The 27,618-nt window shown below is 37.8% G+C and overlaps 1 protein-coding gene across 1 annotated transcript in view; it reads left to right on the top strand.

Annotated features, from left to right (window-relative positions):
* Positions 1-27,618, top strand: part of LOC123693630 (dynein axonemal heavy chain 2) — a 61,990-nt gene that overhangs the window by 31,118 nt on the left and 3,254 nt on the right. The window contains exons 44-77 of the mRNA XM_045638816.1: positions 837-1,020; positions 1,373-1,491; positions 1,666-1,772; positions 2,169-2,330; positions 2,856-3,004; positions 3,787-3,902; positions 4,329-4,481; positions 5,119-5,258; positions 5,684-5,825; positions 6,236-6,417; positions 6,761-6,884; positions 7,309-7,512; positions 7,852-7,956; positions 8,202-8,428; positions 8,817-9,046; positions 9,418-9,572; positions 10,847-10,946; positions 11,461-11,585; positions 12,021-12,243; positions 12,753-12,928; positions 13,827-13,997; positions 14,385-14,584; positions 14,843-15,006; positions 15,694-15,840; positions 16,272-16,417; positions 16,783-16,943; positions 17,303-17,507; positions 18,440-18,625; positions 19,195-19,379; positions 22,103-22,244; positions 24,440-24,520; positions 24,853-25,020; positions 25,461-25,563; positions 26,000-26,157. Of these exons, the coding sequence (XP_045494772.1) occupies positions 837-1,020; positions 1,373-1,491; positions 1,666-1,772; positions 2,169-2,330; positions 2,856-3,004; positions 3,787-3,902; positions 4,329-4,481; positions 5,119-5,258; positions 5,684-5,825; positions 6,236-6,417; positions 6,761-6,884; positions 7,309-7,512; positions 7,852-7,956; positions 8,202-8,428; positions 8,817-9,046; positions 9,418-9,572; positions 10,847-10,946; positions 11,461-11,585; positions 12,021-12,243; positions 12,753-12,928; positions 13,827-13,997; positions 14,385-14,584; positions 14,843-15,006; positions 15,694-15,840; positions 16,272-16,417; positions 16,783-16,943; positions 17,303-17,507; positions 18,440-18,625; positions 19,195-19,379; positions 22,103-22,244; positions 24,440-24,520; positions 24,853-25,020; positions 25,461-25,563; positions 26,000-26,157 (5,340 nt within the window). The remainder of the gene's footprint in view (positions 1-836; positions 1,021-1,372; positions 1,492-1,665; positions 1,773-2,168; positions 2,331-2,855; positions 3,005-3,786; positions 3,903-4,328; positions 4,482-5,118; positions 5,259-5,683; positions 5,826-6,235; positions 6,418-6,760; positions 6,885-7,308; positions 7,513-7,851; positions 7,957-8,201; positions 8,429-8,816; positions 9,047-9,417; positions 9,573-10,846; positions 10,947-11,460; positions 11,586-12,020; positions 12,244-12,752; positions 12,929-13,826; positions 13,998-14,384; positions 14,585-14,842; positions 15,007-15,693; positions 15,841-16,271; positions 16,418-16,782; positions 16,944-17,302; positions 17,508-18,439; positions 18,626-19,194; positions 19,380-22,102; positions 22,245-24,439; positions 24,521-24,852; positions 25,021-25,460; positions 25,564-25,999; positions 26,158-27,618) is intronic.

Below are 27,618 nucleotides of genomic sequence, written 5' to 3'. Positions count from 1 at the left end.
ATGGCGGCTCGGAACATCGTACGATCCGATGCGCAGAAAACAATTTTAGATATTAGCGGGACGATAATAGGACGATATACCTGTGCGCACCCGCACTCGCACCTGCACCTAACTTCCGAACCGCCGTTAAGTTTGAATCGAACTGTACATACTAAAAGTTATAAAGTGTACACACGTAACTGCAAAATATTTAACAATTAGCCTTAGATTATTAATAACAACTAAATACACAATATGGTGCATTGTAAATCTAACTTTAAATCGTTGAAATAAAGTTGAATTTTTTTTAAATTAAAGTTTATTCTTATTTGTATTTTTTTTTGTGATATACCTTAAGGATTTAATGCCGATAAGCTTAATTTTGCTTTAACGTTTGTTTCTTTCTACTAGAATTTTGATAAATACATTTGAGAAGCTTTATTATTGCTGTAGTGCTACAGTTGTTGTTGCTATTTCAACTAAGTTGTTGTTGCTATAAGTTATTGTAATCATTATATTCATAGTTTCTGCCCTTGCGCCGTAATCCGCATGTTATACGTCGTCACTAGCCCGCACATGATTTGACACTAGGGCTCCGGGCCTTAGTGTTTTTGACGTGACAACGTCTTATAATTCGATAAAGCCGGCTGCACGCACGAAAAAACATGACTCATGCGGCGTTACCTCGCTCTGACTCATCTGAGGCGTTCCATGTAAGGCTTGAAGTGCGAGCGAGAGCGCGGAACGAGCGACAAAGAAGCACAATCGGACGTTGTCACGTTCAACTATCGTCAGTAAACCGACTTTACAGACAACCAATTTTTTTTTTGTTGTTTATCAGTCACTGTCCTCTACAGGACATGGTACTATGCGGCGCGGCGGGTCCCCCCGGCGGGGCCCGGTCGCCCCTCCCCGCGCGACTGCTGTCTTGCTTCCACGCACTGTTCCTACCGCCCCCCACACACCAGCAGCTGGTCAAGATATTTGGCACTATGCTGTCGCAGCACTTGCACGACTTTGATGAGGAGACTAAGACTATTGGTTAGTTCTGTGTATGTATAAAAGTTGTGTTTTTCGCACTGTGAAAGGAAATTAAAAGTAATAGTGTCATCTATCGGACGGAATTCGTATTGATACACATAATTAATAATCTGGGATCTTCTCATGAAGATGATAAAAAATACTGGTTTTTCCATAATATCATCTTTTTTTAATGAGCCAGTGATGGATGTTTAAATTAACAGTAATAGTGCCATCTATCGGAATTTATAAAATTCATAGTGATTCCAATACAAATAATTTATTCCAAAATATTTTCTTGTTTTTAAGACACAATTCACATTTACAATTCATGTTTTTTTCTAAACTCGATGTTTGCATTATTATCTTTCAGGAAAAATAGTACTAATCGCAACTATAGACATGTTCAACAACATTGTCGCTAAGTTGTTGCCGACACCGAGTAAGATGCACTATCTCTTCAATTTGAGAGATATATCCAAGATTTTTCAGGTAGGCCAAAAATATTCGTATTCAGTTATTTTTTACTTTTAGGTGGTGGAAACTTTGAAGACATAGTTTTTTTAATAGGAAGCTAGAAATTCAGTTTATCGCTTGTATATTGTAATAAAATAACAAGTAATTACTAGAATTGAGTTTTAAAGCCGTATCATTTGATTTGAACAGGGATTGCTAAGAAGTAATAAGGATTATCAAAATACAAAACCTCGTTTCCTACGTCTCTGGGTTTGTGAATGCTTTAGAGTGTTCTCCGATCGACTCACTGAGGAAAAGTTAGTTTTAATTGTATCTTTTCTTGCTTTATGATTCAAATCACTCACTCACTTCACTTGATAAAATGTAAATTTGTATGATTTTGACGTGACAACGTCTTATAATTCGATAGATCCGGTTGCACGCACGAAAAAACATGACTCATGCGGCGTTACCTCGCTCTGAGGCGTTCCGTGAGGCTTGAAGTGCAAGCGAGAGCGCGGAACGAGCGGCAAAGAAACAATCGGTCTTAAGACTTTGTCACGTTCAACTATCGTCAGTAAACCGACTTTACAGACAACTATTTTTTTTAATTACCGGACCTTCAAATTTATCGCTGCGTTGGCATTTCATTTTCATGTTAATTTATTTGGGACTGAAATTTCAATTAAAAAAAATACTATTGAATACAACAGAGACCGCGACTGGTTCATGGGGCAGATGGGCGACATGTTGGGCAAGCACTTTGAGCTGACGTTCCACGCACTTTGCCCCACCAAGAGTGCCCCCATTTTTGGACATTTCCTCAACCCGTTTGAGGTGTACGATGATCTGAATGATCCGAATGCTCTTCGGAGGTGAGGATTTTAATTGGAAAATATTTTTTGTTGGATAAAAATTTTGGAGAAGGTTCTTTGGGCTTATTGTGAATTTGTATTTCTATAAAGTTTTATTGTATTATATTTTAAGCTATTATATAGTTAAAGCTTATAGTTCATTCGCGTCGCTCTGGAATAAACTGTGTATTCAATTATTTAGAACATGTAGAGTCGATTTCACCACTTGATAGTGTCCCTGATGGCTTGTTGTTGCTTTTTAACGTAAATTCCTAAAAAAAAATCTTAATTTCACAACCATACAATTACAAAATATACAAAACGATGGCCCCGTACTAGACTATAGTCTCTATTACGGGTACCGATGTCCTTTCATGTTAAAGTTGAGAAATATTTTGATAATTTATGCTTTTATCTGACAGCAATGAAGATATAATATGATTTCTGTTTTTGTGGATGTTTTGTGGCATCAATCATTTGCCTGCTTTTACATTTATTAAAAATCCGGCCACAATATGCCTTTGTAGTGGTCATATCTGCTTACAGGTACATATCCAACCAGATGGAAGAATACAACAGCTGTCCAGGTGTTGTCAAAATGGATTTAGTTCTTTTTAAAGATGCAATAGAGCACATAGTGCGAATCGTACGTGTGGTATCGCAGCCGCGTGGGCACATGCTGTGTGTGGGCATCGGTAGGTGTTATTCTTTAATCTTTTTTTATACATACTATTTTTTTATTTCAGGACGTTTTTCACACACGGCACGATCTGATCCGATCTGATACTAAGCTATTGGGCGTTTTTCCATTACCCGGCCCGGCTCCGGCACGGCAACGGCATGGTCGGGGACCGGTACCGGCACCGGGACTTCGTTTTTCCATTGCGCCGGTGTCGGTGCCGGTTTACGCCCGGTCCCTCCGCTCCGCTCCCTCCTACCCGCCCCGCGCAGTTACACACTCACACGGCTACAATTCAAATAAATATGCAATACATATGCAATTTTGCCGGCCGGCACAAGTGGGAAGCTTGCTACCCCGGCGACGGCGACGGCGCCGGCAGGACACAATGCCGTGCCGGCGCCGGCGCCGGTAAGTGAAAAAGCGAGCCATACATTTTCATACATTTTTGCTTCCCCGGCAACGGCACGGCGCCGGCGCCGGCGCCGGTGCCGGTGCCGGGCCGGGTAATGGAAAAACGCCCATTCGCTTGTGTTATAGAAACCAGATGGCTGATAAACATACATATATAATTTTAAATACATACTTATTTAGATAATTAACACTTTGACACAGAGCAAACGTCGATGATCATCACACATTGCCCTGGACGGGAATCGAACCAACCAGACCTCATTTTGTGTGTTTGCGTGTATGTGTATGGGCAACACTTACACATTTTTGACGTGACAACGTCTTATAATTCGACGGAGCCGTCTGCACACACGAAATAGCATGCAATAATAAATTTTCTTCCAGGGGGTTCCGGACGGCAGAGTTTGACTCGTGTCGCGTCATACATTTGCGAGTGCAACTCGTTCCAAGTTGTTGTTACTAAAACGTATGGCGTTAAAGACTTCAGGGAGGATTTGAAGGTAGGATTGTTATTGGATAAAAACTTCCAACAATGCACAATTCTTTTTTAAAGAAATGGCTTGAGAATCTGGAAAATACGACTTGGAAACATTTGGCTTAAACATTTTATAGATACACTGTACAATAATATGGCCTATTTGTAAAAGAAAGACATTGGGGCCCTTACTTTTACATTTATATCAAGTTTATCCCATGCTAATGAAAAATTCTGGAGATTCCAAAGATTCCACACTAGGAGATATCAGTCAACCCGTACTTCGCCGTACGTAAGAGTGGCAGAATATGCCCTTATCTAATCACCAAGAAAGCTTATTTACACGATTAAGATATCTGTAAGATATCTGTAGATAGATATCTATAATTTATCAAAAACAATAGCTTAAGTTAATTAAAAAAGATCATTAACAAATAGTATAATATTACAGGTATTATACACCAGCTGTGGCGTCGATTGCAAGAAAACGACGTTCATTTTCTGCGACACGCAAATTGTAGAAGAGACATTCACAGAGATTATAAACAACTTGTTGAGCAGCGGCGAAGTTACCAACTTGTATAAGCCGGATGAGTTTGAAGATGTTGGTATTTTTTTGTTTTTACTTGCATAGGAAAGAAGATTAAAAAAGAAATGGTGTTTCGTATCTTTGCAAGTTACTGTCATTTAACACCTGTAATTTTTTGGTTTTGTAGCATAAAAAGAGCGTGTGTGACGAGCACACGTGTCAGAAGTGAAACTTATTGGCAAATTTAAAGATAACAAAATCGTCGCCATACTCCGTGACGTGATGGTATTGCCATTACGCGACTTGGAAATTTTATTCTGAACGCGCCCAAAGAAGATTCACTTTAAAAATGAAAATTTATGAGATTTAAATTATAAACTCGAGAGTCAAACTGAAATATTTATTAATTCAACTAGACTTCGATTAGAGAACCATCCTACTAATATTATAAGTGTGAAAGTTTGTATGGATGTATGGATGTTTGTTACTCTTTCACGTAAAAACTACTGAATGGATTTGAATGAAATTTAGCACACATATAGAGGGTAACTTGGATTAACACATAGGATAGGAAATCCCACGGGAACGGGAACTATGTGGGTTTTTCTTTGAAAACGCGGGCGAAGCCGCGGGCGGAAAGCTAGTTAGTTTCTAAAGAAGAAAGCTATTAAATGATAAAGTTGTGTATTAATTATAACTTATATTTTTACAGATAAAACAAGCTCTAGAGAAGCCAATGAAGAATGCGAATCTACTACAAACAGCAGAGTCGGTGTATCTATTCCTTGTGGACCGCGTGCGGACTAACATGCACATTGTGCTGTGCTTTAGTCCTATTGGAGATGAGTTCAGGTGTGTATTTAAATTGGTTTTACCAAAAGTACAAATTTTCATAATTACAATTATTATTCTATTCTGAGAATTTGTTTTATTCTGCAAGTATATTATTCAATTAAACTGTAGGTTTATTTTGCAAAAGTAATGACTTTTCACTTGAATGATTTCGGTCATTAATATTATTAATGCTAATTTTATAAGTGTTGTTTTTTTGAAAAACTTCTTTAGACGCGTTAAGATTAAAATTTCAAGGTCGCGTCATGGCAAAACCGTCACGTCATGGAGTAAGGCGGCGATTTAGGCATCTTTGAATCTTGCCAAAGAAGTTTCACTTCCGACACGTGTGCTCGGCGCACACGCTCTTTTTTAATGCAATTGTCTATTTTATCGAGTCTAGCCTGTTCTTATTCGGTAAATTTAGGGCATAAATCATGTTACAGAAACCGCATCCGCCAATATCCAGCTCTAATAAACGCAACAACAACAAATTGGTTTCTGGAATGGCCGCGAGAGGCGCTGCTCGAAGTGGCCTACAAGTTCCTGGATGGGGTGGAATTGCTGGCTTCTATCACTGGACCTAGGGTAAGGATTATTATCTTGAATTATCTTGAATATAATATGCCCTTTTATATTTAATGTTTTTTTTCTTCGAAAAGTTGGGGATCTGAAAAGTATTTGTACTTTTTTGAGTATGCGTTCCTTTTGCTTGTCGTTTTTTACGTCTCTTATAATACTTGATTTAATAAGAGTTGTGAATCCATTGTATTGCTTTGCTTCGATTTTTTTTAGGACCTTTTCTCAGTTCAGCATGTTATTGATCTTAGTAATTTTTTAGATAAATTTACAACATACAACATTTTCAGTTAACAGATTCCTGCAGTATGTTATCAGATCAATACAAACTCATACTTCAAATTTGATTTTATAGTCTCTAGTAAACAAAATAAGCACAACAAAAAATCTACTTTTATGCTCTATTAAAAATAACCCAGGTCCGTCGCAAAGAATCTCTAGTTGAATCTCGCGAGGACATACTCCGCGCGTCCGTAGCGTCCATAATGTCGCTCATTCACTCTTCTGTAGGAAGATATTCTGTGCGAATGTGGCAAGAGATGAGACGCACTAATTATGTTACACCTACCAATTATTTGGAGCTAGTTTCGGGGTATAAGGAGTGAGTGGGGTTATTTATTCGTTCGTTCAATCATTCATACTTTCGTTCATTCGTTCAATAGTACGTTCTAATTCGTACCTTCGTATATTCTTCCATTTCTTCATTCGTTTGACAATTCGAATGAACGAATGTTCATTTAGTTTGACGATGGATTCGTTCCTTCATTCATTCATTCACTTCGTTCATTCGTCCAGTAAATTATTCGTTTCTAGATGCATTCGTTATTTATTTCATTCGTTTCTTGATGCATTCGTTCATTCATTTCTTCATCGATCAATTTTTATTTCAAATATTGTTCATAATATTTTTGTTTGTTGGTAAAATTATTACTCAATGTTTCTAGAATGCTCAAAGCAAAGCGTATAGAAGTAGCATTACAAGCGAATAAGCTGCGAAATGGTTTGGGCAAGGTGGAGGAGACGACTAAACTTGTTGGGCAGATGTCTGAAGAATTGGCTGTAGCGCAGGTCAGGTTTTTCCATCGTTTGTTGGTGCAGCTCTATGTAGTATTTTGTTATATTAAGTAATATATTATTTTCGTTTTAAATAAAGTAAAGTAATAAATAACTCGGCTAGAATAATTGCTGGGCAAATCCAAAGTACAAATAAAAAAAAACAAATTTTTGTAGGTTATTTTTATATTTTTTCTTTTAAACCATGCAGAGAAATAAGAACCTTGCACAGATACACACGCACACACACGTACATATTATGCAGATATATACACATACCCACAAACGTAAATATACTTCCACACTACCACCACCAAAAAAAAATTATCATCAAACTTTAGCACAACATACAATACCGGCTCCTTACCACGGGAGGTGCAAATCGCGGAGTATAAACCACTAGCACAACATACATTACCGGCTCCGTTCCTCCCGGCAGGTGCAAGTAGCCGAGTACACGGAGCAATGTATCGAATACATGGGCGTGATCAACGTGCAGCAACGCAATGCAGACGAACAGCAGCGTTCTGTAGCTGCTCGCAGCAAGAAGACCATGGAAGAGGAGGTGCAGTGCAAGAAGCTGGCTGATGCTGCCATGAGAGACCTGGCCAGTGCCATGCCTGCGTTGGAGGAGGCTGTTAAGGTGAGGATGATGATGAGGATGGTGAGAATTGACCAGGATAGTGTTAGAAGTGAGTAGCAGCGTTCTGTGGCTGCTAGAAGTAAGAAGACCATCGAAGAGGATGTGAGAAGAAGACCATCGAAGAGATGATAAAAAATGTATTACAAGACTTCTTAAGTCAGTTCCTGATTGTTGAAAAATATCGATGAAATAGCACCATGACAACATATAAACGAATGTAGTAACTCCTCCCTCCTTTTATGAGTTACCTAGACGTATTAGTTAGATGAACTAACATTACCGCATTCACCTATTAGGAAAGATATTTTAGATTTAAAAAAATAATTTAATAATTTTCAGGCGCTCGATGCATTAAATAAGAAAGATATTACTGAAGTGAAATCGTATGCGAAGCCTCCTCAGAAAGTCGAAATGGTTTTGGAAGCAGTGCTCATACTCTTACAGGTAAATATTTACTTTTAGATAAAAATTCATTTATTTGCCAGTAAACATGATACACAAAGATGATACAATTCAGTTTCTCAGCACGTTTAGGCATCATAAACAGCATGCAAAATTATTACATCTATACATATACATTTTTTTTTATTTAACTTAATTTTAATTTGTCATATAAATCAAATATCAAACAATCTATAAAAAAATTGATTTCACTTAATTTCGTTTACTTTAAATGTCAAAAAATATAGAAAGAACCTACCTGGGCTGAAGCGAAACGCCAGCTCGGTGACCAGTACTTTCTGGACCGTTTGCGCGAGTTTGACAAGGACAATATAGCGGACAAAACTTTAAAAAAGATCGGTACTTATACCGCGAAGCCGGATTTCGACCCGGAGATTGTGGGTACAGTGTCGTTAGCGGCCAAGTCGCTGTGTCTCTGGGTACGAGCTATCGAGAAGTATGGGAAGGTGTACAAGTGAGTAAGACACATGTATAGGATTTTGCAGACGTATTAGTTGGGATGTTTGTGATTATCGAAAAAATTTCAAGTATTTTCTATTTAATAATCCCACCGCAGGATTAGTGCGTTCATAGTTTTTGTGCTAAAACCAAAATTGTATGTATATTTATTGGAAAATTGTATAGGATAATATATGTATATCGATTGGGTTGCCAGTCAAAATTTATCCGCAAGCATTTATAATAAAAAAAAATTCTAATTGATTTTTCGGTATTATTTTGACCAGAAAAGTAGCGTGTTTTAGTTAAAAGTATGCACGTCATTTACGATTCCACATTTTTTGTAATTCCAACCACTGTACCACATTGATCACGCTTATTTTTTTCCATTTTTCTACCAACAGGATAGTGAAACCCAAAAAAGAGCGTCTGGAAGAAGCGCTCGAGTCTCTCCGCATGAAGCAGCAGATACTAGCAGAAGCTCGAGCGAAGTTGCGCGAGCTGAGCGAAATGATCGCTCGTCTGCAGAAGGAGTATGATGAGAAGGTGGCTCAGAAGGAGGAACTTGAGCGGAAGTCGAGGTTGTTGCAGTTGAAACTGGAAAGGGCGGAGGCCCTCATCACGGGGCTGTCAGGTGAGTTTGGGGATATGGGAATTGTCAAACCCAAGAAAGAGCGTCTGGAAGAAGTATAGAAGAAGAAAATAACTACATTCCTGTATCAATATGACTTTTAGGCGAAAACCGACTTTACAACCGTTCAAATTATCTGATAATAATATAAAAGAAAAATCATAAAATTCATATGCTTTGTCATAACGTTTTAACATCTGGTAGTGTTAGTCCGATAGATAATAAAACTCATAATCTATACTAATATTATAAAGCTCAAGAATTTGTTTGTTTGAACACGCTAATGTCAAGAAATTCTGGTCCGACTTGAAAAATTATTTCGTGTCGGATAGTCCATTTATGATATAATTTATTATATTAAAATTATTCATCAGGCGAGAGAGAGCGTTGGGAGTTAACAGTAGAAAGATTGGACAAGGAGTTTGACAATCTTCCCGGGGACTGTCTCATTGCGACCGGATTTGTCGCCTATTTGGGACCCTTCGTGTCGGAGTACCGAGAGGCACTTATGTATGATTGGTTTAGTGAGGTGAATATAACAATATTTGTCTTTATTTTTATTATTTAATGTATCTGTCGTGGTCATATCGTAGATTTGATCATTTCATGATATGAGTGGCCATTTCACGAAATGGTCGCATATCGTGAAATGGCCAACATAGTTTGATCAGATCGTTAAATCGTCAACGTTTCACGATTTGGTCATCCACATTTGGTCAGATCGTATAAAATATAAAGAGTCCATAAAATATTAAAAAAATTTCAGAATAACTATATTCTAAAAACTTGTTTAATGTCATTTAAGTTAGTGCCGCGGCAGCGGCCGGCGAATGCCAGAAGCGAATCGTTTTTGCAATAGAAAACAGTTAGGTTAGGTTAGGTTAGACTTTGATAAACAACGCACGAGCCGAGCGAGCAAAGCGAGCGTGCCGCGGCAGCGGCCGGCGAGGGCCAGAAGCGGATCGCTTTTTAAAAAACAAACAATAATTATAATAATATAGTAGTAGTTTCTTAAATTATTTTATTTAAGTCGCATTTTTTCTTAAATACATATAAGATATCCACATTTTCCATAGTACTCGTACCTCTTCGACGTAAATTCTTTGCTATGACTTTCTTCATAATATTGTTATTAAACGAATTATGAAGTTTTTAACTGCGAAAAATTTAATTTTCGCCAGCGGCCGCCATCTTATCACATAAACACAGAGCTTGCAGCGCCTCTACCAATGAATAATGTAACTATTTTACGATATGATCAAATAATTTTGATCATTTCATGAAAAAACCGTGCGTTAATTGGCCATATCGTGAAACGATTTCTTATCATTGATCTGCCCAAACCACATCATGATGTGGCCAAACTAAATTGGCCATTTCACGATATGCGACCATTTCGTGAAATGGCCACTCATATCATGAAATGATCAAATCTACGATATGACCACGACATATCTATGGCCTTTCATGTCATGCCGTTATATTGCAAATTTTATTGTCTGATTTCACAGTTTCTAGATAATATGGACTGTTTAGCTTATCTGTCAGTAAAGTTAACGAATAATGTATAAAAGTATAGCCTAGCAGGGACAATATAAGCAAGACGTGAAACTGGCCCTAAATCTTGGAGTTAATTAGATACTCAATAGAAGATATTAAAGAAATCATAAATCCATGTAAAATGTTGTTGTCATCTTGGCTAATATTTATTTTTATAGTTAAAATTATCTTTCTGTTTGTCAGTTAGTTAAATGGCAATGTAAATGAAAAAGAATTCGGCATGAATTATAATAACGTTTACAGGTTTACAATGAAGGTGTACCATGTACTATGGATCTCAGTATGAAAAATTTCCTCCTCGATGATGCTACGTTGCGCGATTGGAATTATATGGGACTGCCTGGTAAATTTATACCAATATTATAAAGCTGAAGAGTTTGTTTGTTTGTTTGAACGCGCTAATTTCGGGAACTACTGGTCCGATTTGAAAAATTCTTTCGGTGTTAGATAGCTCATTTATCGAGGAAGGCTATATATCATCACGCTACGACCAACAGGAGTGGAGCCACGGGGGTGAAACCGCGCGGAGCAGCTAGTAATGCATATATCTTTACAGCATGTTTCAAGTACTTTAAAATAAATAAAATAATAGACGAAATTGAAGTCTAATATGAGTACAGATATTAAGTAACTAACTATTATTTTTGGCCTGATTACATTGCTTCCTCTTGTCTTTTGTATTTACTCTTGTCTCTTACCAATAAAATGATCTAAAGAAAAGTGCTATAAATAAATAAACTATTGTCATTCCCATTTTTAAAGTAAAAAGAAGTTAACGTCAGATGGCCCAACTGCCTCTGTAATTGTTAACCATAAAAGAGAAAAGACACAATTTTCACAATAACAAACTATTTCAGATGACAACTTCAGCGCCGAAAACGGTATAATAGTGGTGCGAGCTACAAGATGGCCGTTAGCCGTCGACCCGCAGGGACAGGCGCTTATTTGGATATCGCGACTTGAAGAGAAGAATGATATACAGGTCAATTATTAAATATATAATGTGGGTTTTATCTTAAAGGTAGAGATTAGGAGGGTTACCATGATGTCATCTTAAAGCAGTACTAATTCGAATATGATGAGAGTGATGGCACTAGAAGATCTATATAGCCAGCTCTGTCATTTTTTCCTACTGGAATTAATACTGCTGACGTCATGGTAGATAGCCCTGTTTTTTTTTAACTGTAATTACATTTTTTTTAGTTGAATTCATGAAATAATTGGATGAAATATAAACATGATATTATTTGGTTTATGGTCTGTACCTTGGTCAAAATAAATATGCACTAAATTAAATAATCATGTCATAAATTCACAAAGGAAAGTAGATTATAATTTTAGAGAAATTGTCAAAGTTTTCTTCTGCCTTTTCTTGTAGCCATAACAAATTAATTCCTTTTGTTCTATACAATTTTAGATTGTCGACTTCGGCCAACCGAATTACCTAAAAATAATGGAGACATGTCTCACCGACGGCAAGCCGGTGATAGTACAGAATGTGGGAGAAGTTCTAGATCCTTCTATCGCACCGATACTAGATAAGGCGATTGTTAAGATTGGCACGGCCTTGGTAATCAAGTTTAATGAAAAGATGGTGCCTTATAATACTGCCTTTAAGATGTATTTGACTACTAAGCTTGGTGAGTTCTTTGAGATTTATTGTTCACAGTTTTATATACTGAGTTTTATCTATTTGTAGACGTATATAAGTTTTATGTGATTATATGATTTATTTGGTCGGTCTTTATTTGTTTTTATTTTGATTTTTTTTATTTACGAGAGAGGAATCTCTCCCAATATTCTAGGAATCGTATTTAAAATAAACATAACCCTGCCTACTTTTCATGATATACATTTATTGAGCAACAGTTGATATCATTATTTGTGATGCGAGAATGTTGCCAGAAACTTTGTTTAAATGTTGTAGCAACTCGGTGACACGTTGTTTCTACTTTGTCGCCAATTTTTTAATTTTTATTTGTATACATATATTTTTTTATTTGGTCCGCTACGACGCTATTTTGGAAGTTACAACGATGAATTTAGAGAATGGTGAAAATACAATGATACTGCGTGTGATGTTTAGTTGAACGGTCGTATAGGAGCGAACACAACATGCAATAGATGATATCTTGTCCCTTTGCTCCAGGCAACCCAGTATACACACCAGAAACACTAACAAAGACGACAATGGTGAACTTTGCGGTAAAGGAACAAGGTCTGACGTCACAATTGCTCGGTATCGTAGTTCGCAAGGAGCGGCCGCAACTTGAGCTGATGAAGGATAACCTGGTTATGACGATTGCGCATAATAAGAAAGTTCTGGTGAGTGGATTTAAAGAGATAAAGGTATAAACAGCACTGCGACAAAACCGCACTGATGGTTTTTCCCCCGTTACTCATTTTAAAACCGTGACTGGTTACAGAATGGCTAGCGAGAAAAATCCGTAAATTCACGCTAAAATTAGTTTTTTATACAACTTTTGAACCGTAGTATGTGTATATCTCAGGCCTTTATTACCATAAATAAATAAACTACTTGGCGCATTGTACAGACAATAAAATGCGATTGACATTATGTAATGACTTCATTGATTGTTGGAAAATTCTGGGAATTGAAGAAGAAGAACGACGCAAAACAATATCAAAATTCGATTAATACTCGCTATATACAGGGTGACCCACTGTTGGTATACTAATCTCAAAGAAGGTTATAGTTTTGCATACGCTGAGTACGTAAAAATACTTATAAAATTCCAGACGCATTTTTTTTTTCAAAATATTCTTAAAACTATGTGTACACCCATAACAAGCAACCCGCCCAACTTTGCCACCCGCACGTGAGCTATCGTTCAAGATTATGTTTTCATAGACAAAATGCTCACATTAGAGAAGCGGTATATGCCGGCTGCGCGAAGCTAGAGAATAAAACATGAACTTTCAGGAAAAATTTAACAATTTTCAGTTTCGGTACTTTTTACGTGATCAGTGTATGCAAAACTACAAGTCCCATTGCGCTTAGTATACCAATAGTAGGACACCCTATAAATGTGGGTACATGACAATTATTTCTAAATATTGTCAACCAATATGCTAAAAAACAAAAACTTTACTTTCGCTTGAATCTCCAAAACTTAAGTTGGCCAGTATTATCCTGCCTCAAGTGAAAACAAAGACTATTCTCTGTCCTCGTTTGCTAATGGTAATCTAATATAATTTCCAGGTGGACCTAGAAAACGATTTATTACGCATAATGTACGAATCTCAAGTACCCTTACTAGAGAACGAGGAACTATTCGTGACGCTGCAAACTTCGCAACGCACGTCTCTAGAGGTTAAAGAAGCTCTCATAACTTCGCAAGTTACTGAAAAAGAGATTGACACTGCAAGACAGGTTAGCACTTATGTGAAAAAAATATAGAGCAAATTTTTATAAAAAAAAAAAAATTACAAAATAACTACAACAATTCACCGTACCTTATAATGTTTAAATTATCTAGATTCTTCAAAGTATGGATGTATGTTTGTTATTCTTACACGTGGAAACCACTGAACAGATGATGATGTCAGAATGACACATAAGCTAAAGATTTACTTGCTTTTGCGGGTTCGTCCGGTGAAACCACGTGGCTAGTATATATATGAAAGCTTTATATCGCAGGGCTACGTCCTAGAGAGAGTGATATAGCCTCCTTTTTGACGTGGTCAAACAACTCATTTCCCTGGGAATTTTTAATTAAACAGCTGTAGAAACCATATTTATGTAGTCTATATCTCATAGGGCTACGTCCCCGTTGCTGTGCGAGCGTCAGTACTGTTTTTTGCCCTGAATGACCTATCCCGGATCGACCCAATGTACCAATTTTCACTGGACGCATATACAGACCTCTTCACGTATTCTATCGACCGCAGTCCGAAAGGCGGGGAATTGGAGGACAGGATCAATAATCTGAACGAGTTTCATACGTTCGCTGTTTATAAGTTAGTACATGAAGAATTTTTGGGGTGTTTGTAGGGTACTGAAATAACTATCTAATTAAGTTCAGAAAAGTTTGGTTTGTGGTGTAGAGATTAGAATAAATTAATTAAAGATATTAAATTTTTGGTTATTTGAACAAAATTATTTAAATTCTCCAAAATGCCGTGATATATTAAACATTATTTATCATTATCATTCCTACTGTCGAATTATTTCTTCTCTCTGACGACATAAATAATAAATATATTATTATTTTTAAGAAACACATGTCGCGCACTATTTGAACGTCACAAGCTACTCCTCTCGTTCCACATGGTCTCCCGGATCCTGTTCCAAATGGGGAAGATGAGCATGCACGAGTATCTGTTCCTACTCAAGGGTGGGGTGGTTTTGGATCGATCTGAACAACCGGACAATCCTACAAGTGGGTTTATGTCATGATTTTATGTGTATGATTTTTCAATTTCCAGATGGACCTTTCGTATGCATAAAAAGTGCTATTAAAAATGTGGGTAATTATTATAAATAGTAGTAGAGCATAAATTTTTTCGGTATTTAATAAAACTAGCTTACCGCCCGCGGCTTCGCCCGCTTTGTCTAAAACCTAATAAATTATATACTAAAACCTACCTCTTGAATCACTCTATCTATTAAAAAAAAACCCCATCAAAATCCGTTGCGTAGTTTAAAACAGCGACTTTGTTTTATACTATGTAGTGAAGGTGATGCAATAAAGTATAATACAACAAGTGCAGAGGTATTAAAACTGACTAAAATGTTGTACTAGGGAATAGAATAGTAATTAATTTGTCAAATGCGCGATCATTATTTAGCGCATTAGGATTATGGTGTATATAGATTGGTCGCTTCATTAGACGTGAGAATTTTCAAAAAAACGACGTGTGTCACTCGGGGACTGCCGCGGTTGCGCTATTGCATGCTATGCCTTCAAGCCACACCTCCGCCCGTCGGAAGGGGAAGCGTGAGGTTTTTTCGTTACGGAATTTCTCGATTCGGTCCCCGCGCTCAAGGCCCGCGATAGAAGCTATGCTAGCTTAAAAAATATCCTTTGGTGTTTAATGACATCGCATGCAATTTGGTTTCCTTGCAGATTGGATGCCAGATAACTGTTGGGATAATGTGACCGAGTTAGACAAGTTACCGGGTTTCCACGGTGTTATTGACGCCTTCGAAACTTTCTCTAAGGAATGGCGTGATTGGTACCTACACCCTGAACCTGAGACACAACCGTTAGTCGGTATGTGTTGATAGTTATTTAATTGGAATGAGATTTTAATGAAAACAAGTGTAACACCCAATAGCGAATATATTTAGTTCACAATATCAAGATATTGTGAACTACAATGAGAGTAAGGTTTTTAGCATTATCTATGTTTTTTAAAAATTAAAATATCTGCATGCAAAGCTTAGAAAAACCTTTTTAGAAGATTTCGTGTGCAAAGTTAATAATTCCATCCTTCACTTCCAGTAAACACAATTTTTTACAAGAATAGTACGATCGTTAAATCCAATAGTGCGTCGTCAGGTTTTATGCGTTTCAATTAGATGCTGGTCAATACGACACATGAATACTTCTTTGGGAACATAGCAACTATTTCTAAAACATAGTGATTTGAATTAATGGTCTTAAATAACATTATAACTCAAACTCATTATGTACTTGTTCAGGCGAATGGAACGATGTATGCAACGAGTTCCAGCGTATCTTATTTGTGCGTTCACTACGCGCAGACCGCGTATCTGCCTGTATCTCCACTTTTATTGTCAACACTCTTGGCCCACGCTACGTCGAGCCGCCCGTGCTTGACATCAAGGTGAGCAATTATATGTAAACCCTGTATATCACATCACGTCACGTCACATCACGTCCTCCCGTAATCTTACGTCATGTTGCATCGCGTCCCGTCACTTTGTCACTCACGTCCCGTCACATCACATCACACAACATCTGGTCACGTCGCGTCACGACACGACACGTCACGTTACGTCACATCACATCATACACGTGCTACGTCATTACTCATTTAAGAATATTTACAACATAATATAACACTCGTTCGCTAACTTATTCACTCTAGTATATTAGCAAATTGTATAACTACTATAAAAAATAAAAAAAATAAACCTAAAATTACCTTAAATAAATTGGACCTAAAATTCAAAACATTCACACTTTCAGGCGGCATGGGAAGAATCCACGTGGAAGACGTCGCTCCTGTTTGTGTTGTCGCCGGGAGTCGATCCCACGGCCTCCCTCATACAGTTGGCGCAAGATGTCAAGATGTTCGACAAGTTCCAGTCGCTCAGCTTAGGGCAGGGACAGGCGCCTACAGCTGCGAAGTGATTAATTTTTAAAATTCGTAATCATAATAAGATGTTGGCTTAATTTTATGTTTATTAAATATTATGTCCCTAATTTACTCTTTATAATTTTTTCCGACTTATTTCAGTAGAAATATAAAATGCTAAATTTCTTCTTTTTCAATGTAGTTTGGGTTTTTTTTTTCATATCATAATAGTCCATTTGCATAAAGCTTGTTATTTTATATGTCGTTTTCCATTAATAAAACATGTTTTGTGGTGTTTTTGTGAATATATAATTCTTTTTAAATTTATGGCATGTATGACCGTTATGTTCATTTATACAAAAAAGCATGAGCATTTTCTTTTTTGGCATTATGTTATTCGTTTATCCGTAGGATGTTATCGCACGGCATGAAGGAGGGCGGGTGGGTGTTTCTCGCGAACTGCCACCTGGCCTGCGCCTGGCTCGGCTCGCTGCGGGGGCTGGACAACCCGCGCATACATCCGAGATTCCGGCTCTGGCTGTCTTCCATGCCTGATGATAAGTTCCCGTTAGCAGTGCTGCAGCGTAGCATTAAGATGACCACTGAACCACCCCAGGTGAGATTTATAGCTCCGGGAAACTCTCCATAACAAATAATAGAAAAAAAAGTTGTCTCCCTGCGTGGGCTGAAACCCGCGCTTTCAGCTCTTCTTTATTGAAGTGAAACTTCTTTATCGGGGTTGGAAAAATTTAGTGTAACATTTTTGCGTTACGCTGTAGGCGTGACATTTTTGCGTTACGCCGTAGGCGTGACATTTTTGCGTTACGCGCCACTTTTTCTTATCCCTAAGTTTCACTTCTTACGTGTGTACTCTAGTACACGCACACATTTTTTTTTAAAAGCAGGGCATAACATAGTTTACTTTTATAGCATTCAAATGTGAATCATAAATTTTTAGAAAAAATTAGACCACGAGACGGGTTTCGAACAAGCGCAAGACGCTGGTCATTCAATAGTATCTTTCAAATAGGTAGACATTACCGACCACATTATATCCTATTAGGGTGTTAATGTTTTTTTTATCCCAAAATTGGGATAAAACAAACATTTGACGATAGCTTTCGTGAAAGAATTTACAAAGCTAATCCACATTCTTTAGTCTGTCAACTTAATAAAATAAGTGTCGATGTAGATGTTGATAAAAACGCAATTGCAGAAACGCGAATAAATCTATAGAAATCAGTTTCTCGTTTATTGAATAACCAAAATCATAATTTCCTGTTCAACTACACCGATTTCCGCATGGCTTATATTTACATATTACTAGCTTTCCGTCCGCGGCTTCGCCCGCGTTTTCATAGAAAACCCCACATAGTTCCCTTTCCCGTGGGATTTCCGGGATGAAACCTATCCTATCTCTCAAGTTGGATCAAACTGCACATGGTGTGTGAATTTTATTATAATCGGTTAAGTGGTTTAGGAGTCCATTGAGGACAAACATTGTGACACGAGATTTATATATATTAAGATTTATTCTTTCAATCCCAGGGTTTGAAAGGCAACCTAGTTCGAATATTCTCGAACATAAGCGAAGAGAAGTTTGACGAAGCGACACCAAAGTACCGAAGATTATTGTTCTGCGTATCTTTCTTCCATTGCACGCTGATTGCGCGCAAGCGGTTCAGACAGCTTGGCTATAATGCTGTGTATAGCTTTAATGACTCGGATTTTGACGTGAGTTGTCTATGAAATTAATGGTTTACACTTTTTTATTAGAGCTTTTCTCATTTTCCAGCATATGCTAGAAATATTTTTCTATAACACGACTCTAACAAGATTATTTTATAATACTACTTTCAAACAAGATTACACTTTAGTCCATTAATTTACTAAAACTCATATAAAACACGACTTTCCAATAACACGGCCATGTAGTAAGATTTTAATATAGCACTGCGTTTCAACAAAATTTCACTGCTTCTAACTCCATTAATTTATACTTCTTCTCGATAAGATTCCACTATTACACAGCTTCCTAACAAGGTTCTTCTGTATCACTCTTTTTGAAATGAATTCCTCTCATTACTGTTTTTACCTACTCCTATCTTGATCTCAAAAATCTCGATTTATCAAAAAAGAGCGTGTGGGCCGAGCACACGTGTCAGAAGTGAAACTTCTTTGGCAAGATTCAAAGATACATAAATCGTTGCCTTACTCCATAAAGTGACGGTATTGCCATGACGCGACCTTGAACTTTTACTCTTAACGCGTTTAAAGTAGTTTCACTTCAAAAAATTTACCAGGTATCGGACAATCTCCTAGCCAATTACCTAGAAGAGTACGAGGAGGTCCCTTGGGACGCGCTGCGTTACTTATTCGCTATCATCAACTATGGCGGCCATATTACTGACGATTGGGACAAGAGAGTACTCATAGCGTATATCAATCAGTTCTTCTGTGAGGACGCGCTTGAGACGCCTTTTTATAGGTTGGTTGGTTGATAGTGCAAAAGATATAGTAATAGTAGTGATAGTAATAAGAGTAGAAGTAGGAGTAGTAGCAGTTGTTAAATAGCAGTAGTAAAGGCGGCCGTACACGGACCGCTTCAAGCAGTTCAGACCGACAGCTTGAAGCCGCGACCGCGCGGTGAACTATGGACATTTATTCACTGCCGTACACGGACTGCTCGAGCCGTCGCGACCGCTTCAAGCCGTCAACTGCGCGGTTTGTAGCGACAGCTCGAGCAGTCCGTGTACGTCGCTCAGTCGTTAACTGTTCAAGCTGCCCGTGTACAGTACAGTAACAGCATCAACAGGAACTGAATTTGTAGTAGTAGCAAGGGAAGTCTATTTTTAACCGACTTCAAAAAAAAGGAGGAGGTTATCAATTCGGCCGGTATTTTTTTTTTTTTTTTTTTATGTATGTACACCAAGAAGCTTATATCTAATACACTGGAGATTGCACTATGACCATTGACTTGTCACAAGAAAATATAACCTTGAATGACGTCAGTGTTGTTTTTTGTCTCTTTCTGTGGGTGACCACACTGGTTTGTATATTCAGGATTTTTCGAAATAGAAAAAACTAAAAATCATGGTCTATAAATAATAACGACATATATTTTTAACAGTATTAATTATATTATAATATTACTGGCCATACTTTATAGGTACATACAATTTTAATTGGTATAGAATGATAGTTTTAAATAACTCTTGGCTACAAAGCCTGGATATGAACCGATATATAGCATTAACATCCTTTGTAAATAGAGGAAAGTTGTGTTTTGCATCAGATGCTGTTTACCAAATTGTAAGCTACTCAGATCTTCTTTTTAAACGCGTTGCTTCGACGGGTCAATTTCAAGCCAAAATCATCAAAGAAAAACTGTTTATAATAAACGCCTTGCACAAATTTCAGCTAACTTTACAAAGTTTATTTTTCAAAAGGTATTTTTTTCTGGGTCGTAATCCTCAGTAATTTTACCCTTGATGGGCACATATATTTCTTTTTATTTTACTTTTTGGAAAGCTGAAATACCTAAAACAAAAAATATGAGGTAAGTTAAAAAAGTATAAATTTCATGTAAAAACGAACAATCTTATAACTACATGTGAGTGCAATACCGATGTCGAGTGTTGTTTCATTACTAGTAAAAATCTTGAAAATGGTGTTCTAAATTTCATCATAATATTGTTATTACAATATATTCTCTTCACTATCCATAAAAACTCGTCATCATGGTTACCTTACTTGTTAATTTTGTTTATTGAAAACTTGTTGAAAAATGATAATGTATTAGGAAAATAACAAATTTAACATGACTGCTTTCTAAAATGATGCAAAATTTTACAATTTTTGCCATTGAAATGATTCTAAACAGGTAAATGCAGGAGTATTGAGGAATATTGTAAATAACGTAAATATACACTTGCCTGTGAAATTCTATGCCAGAATTTGGTGTCCAAACACTTCTGCAATTTTTCACAATGCAATACATTATTTATATTCGGAAAATATTTATTAAATACGCAACAATATTAACTTAAATATTCGAAGCGACGCAATTTTTTTGACACTTATGCCATATTGTCAAAGTGAGAGTTGCTACAATTTTATTATGGTAACCACCCATAATCAGGGAGTATCGCTTTTTAATAATTGGTCCAGATACTTATTTTATTTAGCATAAATAATAATTGTCTCATCCAACAATGCTTCTGAATGACGTTGTTGGCAATTTATCAACAAACTCATGTACAAAAACTAACCTTTTGCACAGAATATTACGGCATACATAGTAGCCTTGGGAAAACTTCGTATTAACAGTGGCAATACCAAGTTAGGTGTGAAAGTGATAAAACACAACAATTTTCTTGTTACACGTCAAATGTTCATACCGAAATCTCCAGTGTATAAGATATAAGCTTCTTGATGTACACCGATTACTCCGAGGTTTCTGAACCGATTTACGTGATTCTTTTTTTGTTCGATGCGGGATGGTGTCGAATTGGTCCCATAAAAATTTTATTCGGATAGGCCTAGTAGTTTTTATTTTATGAGCATTTTTGTCCGTAGGTATTTGTAAATTTTGCAAGTGCAAGTTTGAAGTCGGTTGTTTTTAACGCAGTTATCACTTGTGTTATTATTGTTTTTGATGGTACATTAATAAGAAAACAAACAGCAATGTTACTGTTGTAGTAGAACAATTCAATGTTGTGATTATAGATTTTGTTCTTATTGTTGTTATGAATAATACTGTTACTGTTGTTGTCGTAGTAGAAATATTTGTAGTAGTAGTTTCTAGTTTAGCTTTTGCTATTATTATTTTTGTAACTATCACTATAACACTTATAGTAGCAGTTAATGATGTTGTTACTGATACTATTACTATTAAAGTTCTTTCTTCTTCTATTTTGTGTTTTCTTCTTGTGTGTGTACCTTTTTCTAGAAATAAATGTATTTTCTTTTCTTCTTTAAAGTGGAAGTAACTCTTGCCGCTGCCTTTTCTCTTGTTACTATTGTTCTATCATGTTAAAACTAATATAAATATGTACTATGGATTATATTTGTCTTTTGTGTGTGCAATAAACAATTAAATATATTGCCTTTATTATCATAGTTATCGTTGCTACTATTGCGTCATTATTACCATTGCTATCGTTGCTACTATTGCATCATTATTACCATTGCTACTCATCGTATGGTCAGACTATCAAGCATCCCGGCATACCACATCCCGCGGGACGGCAGCCTGGAGTCGTACCGCGACTTCCTGGACCTGCTGCCGCCGCAGGAACGCGCTGAGTCGGTCGGACAACATGCCTCCGCTGATGTCGCTACACAAGCACAGGTACGTCAAGTGATTGCGTCAATTGTTAGAAAATAGTTCAACCAACTTATAAGGGATTGGTTTTTTTGAAGTGAAACTTCTTTATCGGGGTTGCAAAAAAAGTTAGTGTAACATTTTTTCGTTACGCGTGACATTTTTCCGTTACGCGCCATCTTTTTCTTATCCCTTCCACGCGTGATTCGACGTATTTCTGTAAAGTTGCATATATAGTAAATTATTTTTTGAAAAATAAGGTCATAAAGAAGATTCACTTCTTACGTGTGTAATGTGTATACTAGTACACGCACACATTTTTTTTTCTAAAAATCAAGGCGTTCGATTCCTGTTGTATATGTGTGCGTGACTGCGTCCGCGCCTATGTTCCGTTAAGCAATTAAAGCAGTGCGAATAAAGCCTTCGAGCGTTTCATTTATTCCCTACTTACGTATCTAACAATTCCTGGCGAGGAATATTGAGACGATGATGACGAATATTGAGACGATATTCAGACTATGACGTTGTGTTTTTTCATTCACATCAAACTCGTGAATTAATTGAGCGTTTTTCGGTATTCCTCATCGGATTTTACCTACCAGTTGAAAATTTCAACCAGATTTTAGCAAAGCGTTTCATTTAATGCACTATAGATAGGGAGGCGAAGAGGGGAATTTTCCGTAATACTCGAGCGTGGCAGTTTAAGATATGAGAGATACCTTAGACCTAATAGAACAACCTTGTTAACTATTTAGCTCTTTATGTAGTGACGCGCGCCTAGGATAGACGATCAGATTAGTAAAAAAAAATCGATAGTCTGAAATACTCGAGCGCGTCAGATTAAGATATTGGGGGTTGATTTTAGTGTTTTAAGACTAAATTTAACTAATCTGACCATAAGTCCTTGACGCCGCCGAGTTATAGGGTCGCGAACTTGTAAAAAAAAAACGTTAATCCGGCATTCTCGAGCGCGATTGTTTTTATTTTTATTTTGAAGAATATAATCTAAAACTTACTAAAAATACAAAATCTGCCGGTTTCCGCATGACCGGAAGTCTGGAGGAGCCATTTCATCTTCCGAAAAACGCGTTGCAGCATATAAGTCGCGAACTTTACTTTTTCCAAAAAAAAAGTTTAAATAAACAAAAAAGGTAATTTTATTTTACAAAAAAAAGGTCTCTTTTCATTTTTGTCCAAAGTTAAAACTTTTTTTACTTGAAGCATCGTAAAAAGTCAAACTTCCGGTTTTTTGTGTATATCTCGAAAACTGAGGGAGTTAAGAAAAATTGATATGAAATAACGATGATTAAAAAAAAGAAACCCACAAACCTTTTTCGGTCAGATTAAGAGAACCCACCAACATTTTTGTCAGATTAAGAAAATATGCTTTCAGGATACCGAGATAAACCTCCCCTATGAAAATCTGACGCGCTCGAGTATTTCAAAAGGACTCTTTTTTTCTGCATTTTCAAAAATTCATCATAACTTATCGTCATGTCGTAATCGTCAGTTTTTTTAAGGGGAGCTTCCTTGGGGCCTACTTAACACCCCTTCCGAAAATCTGACGCGCTCGAGTAAATTTTTTTTTTGTGCATTTTTGACGAATTTATATGCCTAGCCCCACCACGCAAACCGGCAGATTAGTATACCGTTGTTATCAGAGGGACTTGGGGCATACGTAGTATGAATATCTGACGCGCTCGAGAATGCCCAAGTAACTGTTTTTTTTTTACATTTTTGAAAATCCGTACACGCCAAACCCACCGCTAAAATGGTTTTTACCATAGAAGCTTTTCTTTTCGAAATTATTTTCTCTTTCGATTTTGATAAGTCTCGACGACGCCGTTGAATTACGTCATTTAGCTACCTCGCCTTCCTATCTACTATGAAGAGAAGAAGAACGATAATCATAATTAGCATTTATGTGTCACTTCGTAGATGGTTTGCGTCGTATCTCCGAAATAGGTATCAAATTGATAATATTCGAGAGCGAGACTTGTAGAAAATTGTCGACAATAGCTGGAGTTCCACAGGGATCTCATTGGGGCCGTTGTTGTTTAATTTGTTAGTCAGAAATAAATGCAATTTAAAATTTTAGTTACGTATGGTCTCCACCATATTTCGTACTTTACAAAAATATTAGAAAGAATTAAAAAACTACATACCAAAAAAATTGGATAGTAACATTTTGTTGTGCTTATTCAAGACATTTAATTGCACAGGATGCACTCATTATGTGTTCAACCCTGTTTGCTCTCGCCTCGACTGGTGGAGGCGGTGGAGGGGGAGGGGAGGATCAAAAGGTTATTTATTAAAAATATTTTACTTAATTTTGTTTTTTTGTATATTGATACTGATAATGAAGATGAGGAAATTGATGATTGTAATTCTTTATCATCAGAACGTTACAATGCAATATTCCTCTTACCAATCGTGTAGTGTTGTTTTTCTTATCAAACATCAACTGAAGTTGGTAAGAAAAACTAAGCTGTCATATTACAAAACTATTTTGTTACAATTCCATAGGAAATATATGCAATTTACGTTATATTCATATCATTTTACTATATTTTAAGCTTCATAATAATAAGTGTAGGTGTAATTGACTCCGTGAAAAAAAAACAACTCAATCCAGGTGGACGAACTAGCAGCAGAAATGCTAGTGAAACTACCGTCTAAAATAGACGTGGAGACCACAGAGCGTATGATGGGCCCCGAGATCGTGATGCCCATGTGTGTGTCTCTATTGCAAGAGATTGGGTACTACAATGTGCTGATATCTGGTATTACGAGTGGTTTGAAGGTAAGTGGTAGTAGACTTTTTTGGGCTTGGTATATTGTATTAAAAAATTGCTCCAAACAGGTTTATGTCAACGATGGTGGAAGAATTTTCAAGATAGGTTTCGTAGTTCCAAAGATACGGATTACTGATAACGATCTTTTTTATGTAAATTTTTTATCAGCCCAGATTAAAAGTAATAAAATGATATCAAGTGCAAGTTGCAACATTGTGTATTTCTACTGGCGAAAGAATTTTCGAGAATGGTTCATTTGTTCGAGACATAATTTCCAATAAATTACTGACTGTCAATTTTCTACTTGTGTATAATAACTTAAAGGTTAAAAAATGGGGGATACTTATTCTTCCGTAAATTCATTTATATAGTAATGATCGGGGAACGATTGTAACCATGAATTTTGTCTGACTTAAAGCCGGAGAATTCAAATTGTTTATATGGGCAGGAATTACGTCGTGCCATCGAAGGGCTGGTGGTGATGTCAGAAATGCTAGAGATCATGTACACGTGTATATTTGAGGGAAGGGTGCCGGCCTTCTGGCAGAAAGGTTACTGAGTAATTTGGCTCTAGTTCATCGTAGAGATTTGTAACTTTGTTGAAGTGAAAACTTTTTAGATGCTCCTTCTTTGTGGTAATTAAATGAGATTGAGTTGGTTGGCTATGCAAGGTTCTGATGGCTTTAGAAATTTTCACTTCTGTTGTTTGGTCAGTAGGACACACCATTTTCTAATATGAAATAAATGTAGTTCTTCTTTCCACGATTCGAAGGGAACGTTCTAATTGATTTCATGAATTGTTTGTTTAAAACTATATTTTTGTGGAAGGTTGATAGAAAATTAGGTAGCCAGAAGTTGGAAAAGTTCCATAAATCACACTCATCGTTTTTTCAACTTTTTCATGATTTTCACGTACACGTAAGAGTTGCGTAGATGAGTTCTGTCGTTTGCTCGTTTTTGCTTGAGCCGTTGTGTGCGTTTGTGCAGCGCGTCCATCGATGAAGCCGCTGGGCTCGTGGTGCCGCGAGCTGTGGCTGCGCGGGCTGCACCTGGGCGGCTGGGCCGGCGCACCCCGCGCGCCGCCCACGCTGTGCTGGCTGCCCGCGCTCGTGGCGCCCACCGGCTTCCTCACCGCCGTCATGCAGGTGAGCAGTCCCACAGTCCCACAGCTGGGCGGCTGGGCCGGCGCACCCCGCGCGCCGCCCACGCTGTGCTGGCTGCCCGCGCTCGTGGCGCCCACCGGCTTCCTCACCGCCGTCATGCAGGTGAGCAGTCCCACAGTCCCACAGCTGGGCGGCTGGGCCGGCGCACCCCGCGCGCCGCCCACGCTGTGCTGGCTGCCCGCGCTCGTGGCGCCCACCGGCTTCCTCACCGCCGTCATGCAGGTGAGCAGTCCCACAGTCCCACAGCTGGGCGGCTGGGCCGGCGCACCCCGCGCGCCGCCCACGCTGTGCTGGCTGCCCGCGCTCGTGGCGCCCACCGGCTTCCTCACCGCCGTCATGCAGGTGAGCAGTCCCACAGTCCCACAGCTGGGCGGCTGGGCCGGCGCACCCCGCGCGCCGCCCACGCTGTGCTGGCTGCCCGCGCTCGTGGCGCCCACCGGCTTCCTCACCGCCGTCATGCAGGTGAGCAGTCCCACAGTCCCACAGCTGGGCGGCTGGGCCGGCGCACCCCGCGCGCCGCCCACGCTGTGCTGGCTGCCCGCGCTCGTGGCGCCCACCGGCTTCCTCACCGCCGTCATGCAGGTGAGCAGTCCCACAGCTGGGCGGCTGGCCCACGTGTGGGCTGTGAATAGCCGCTGAAGTGCTGATCAAACTGTCGTCAAATGTAATGGAAGAAGATGGAAGGTCACGGAGCATAAGATGGGTTTCGAACGTTTCAGAACTTACGATGGATTCAGAAATATTTATAGCAAGTATGGACTTATACCCGGCGCGGCCTAAGATGATCCCTATGACAGTTCGTCTTAGTGATTGCTCGTATGATGGATCGTGTCGATACTTTACTATTTTATAGGCAAAGGCGTGGTTTGCATTCAGCCACGTCGGTAAACATGTTTTTACAAATATTATAAAATGAATTTTTAACGTCTATTATGTAAACGAAACGGTAAGTAAAACGAAAGTTTTCCAAAACATAAAAATGCACCTTATCATTTTCTCGTAATTTTTAACCCGTTTAACACAGTGTATATTATTTTATCATGAAAATGGAATCCACCATTTAATTTTTCTAAAAAACTTATATTATCATAGGTAAGTAAATTAACGCGAACGGTAATTAATTAATTAATTATGCTGCGATCTTCTGTTCCATTTAATAGCTAGTGAATGAACTATAGCTTAAGCATGGAAAAAATGTGAACTCGAAATGTGACTTTCCATTATCGAAATTTGTTAATCGATACTTTCCGCACTAGTCGATAAATGCCAACGATGTAAGTTTTGAAGGACGTAAACGTAAAGTCAGATTGATATAATTTCTAGTAAATGATAAGAATTGTTATAATTCCAACGGAATATCATTGTAATAGCATAAAGCTACGTAAAAATTAATAAATGCCATTTTTAGACGCCTCCAATACGTTTCTAATTTAATGGTGACGC

Source organism: Colias croceus, chromosome 8 (assembly GCF_905220415.1).
Source record: "Colias croceus chromosome 8, ilColCroc2.1".
NCBI classification, from domain to species: domain Eukaryota; kingdom Metazoa; phylum Arthropoda; class Insecta; order Lepidoptera; family Pieridae; genus Colias; species Colias croceus.
The sequence above is the reverse complement of the archived record's forward strand: the minus strand, read 5'-3'. Positions and strand labels throughout refer to the sequence as shown.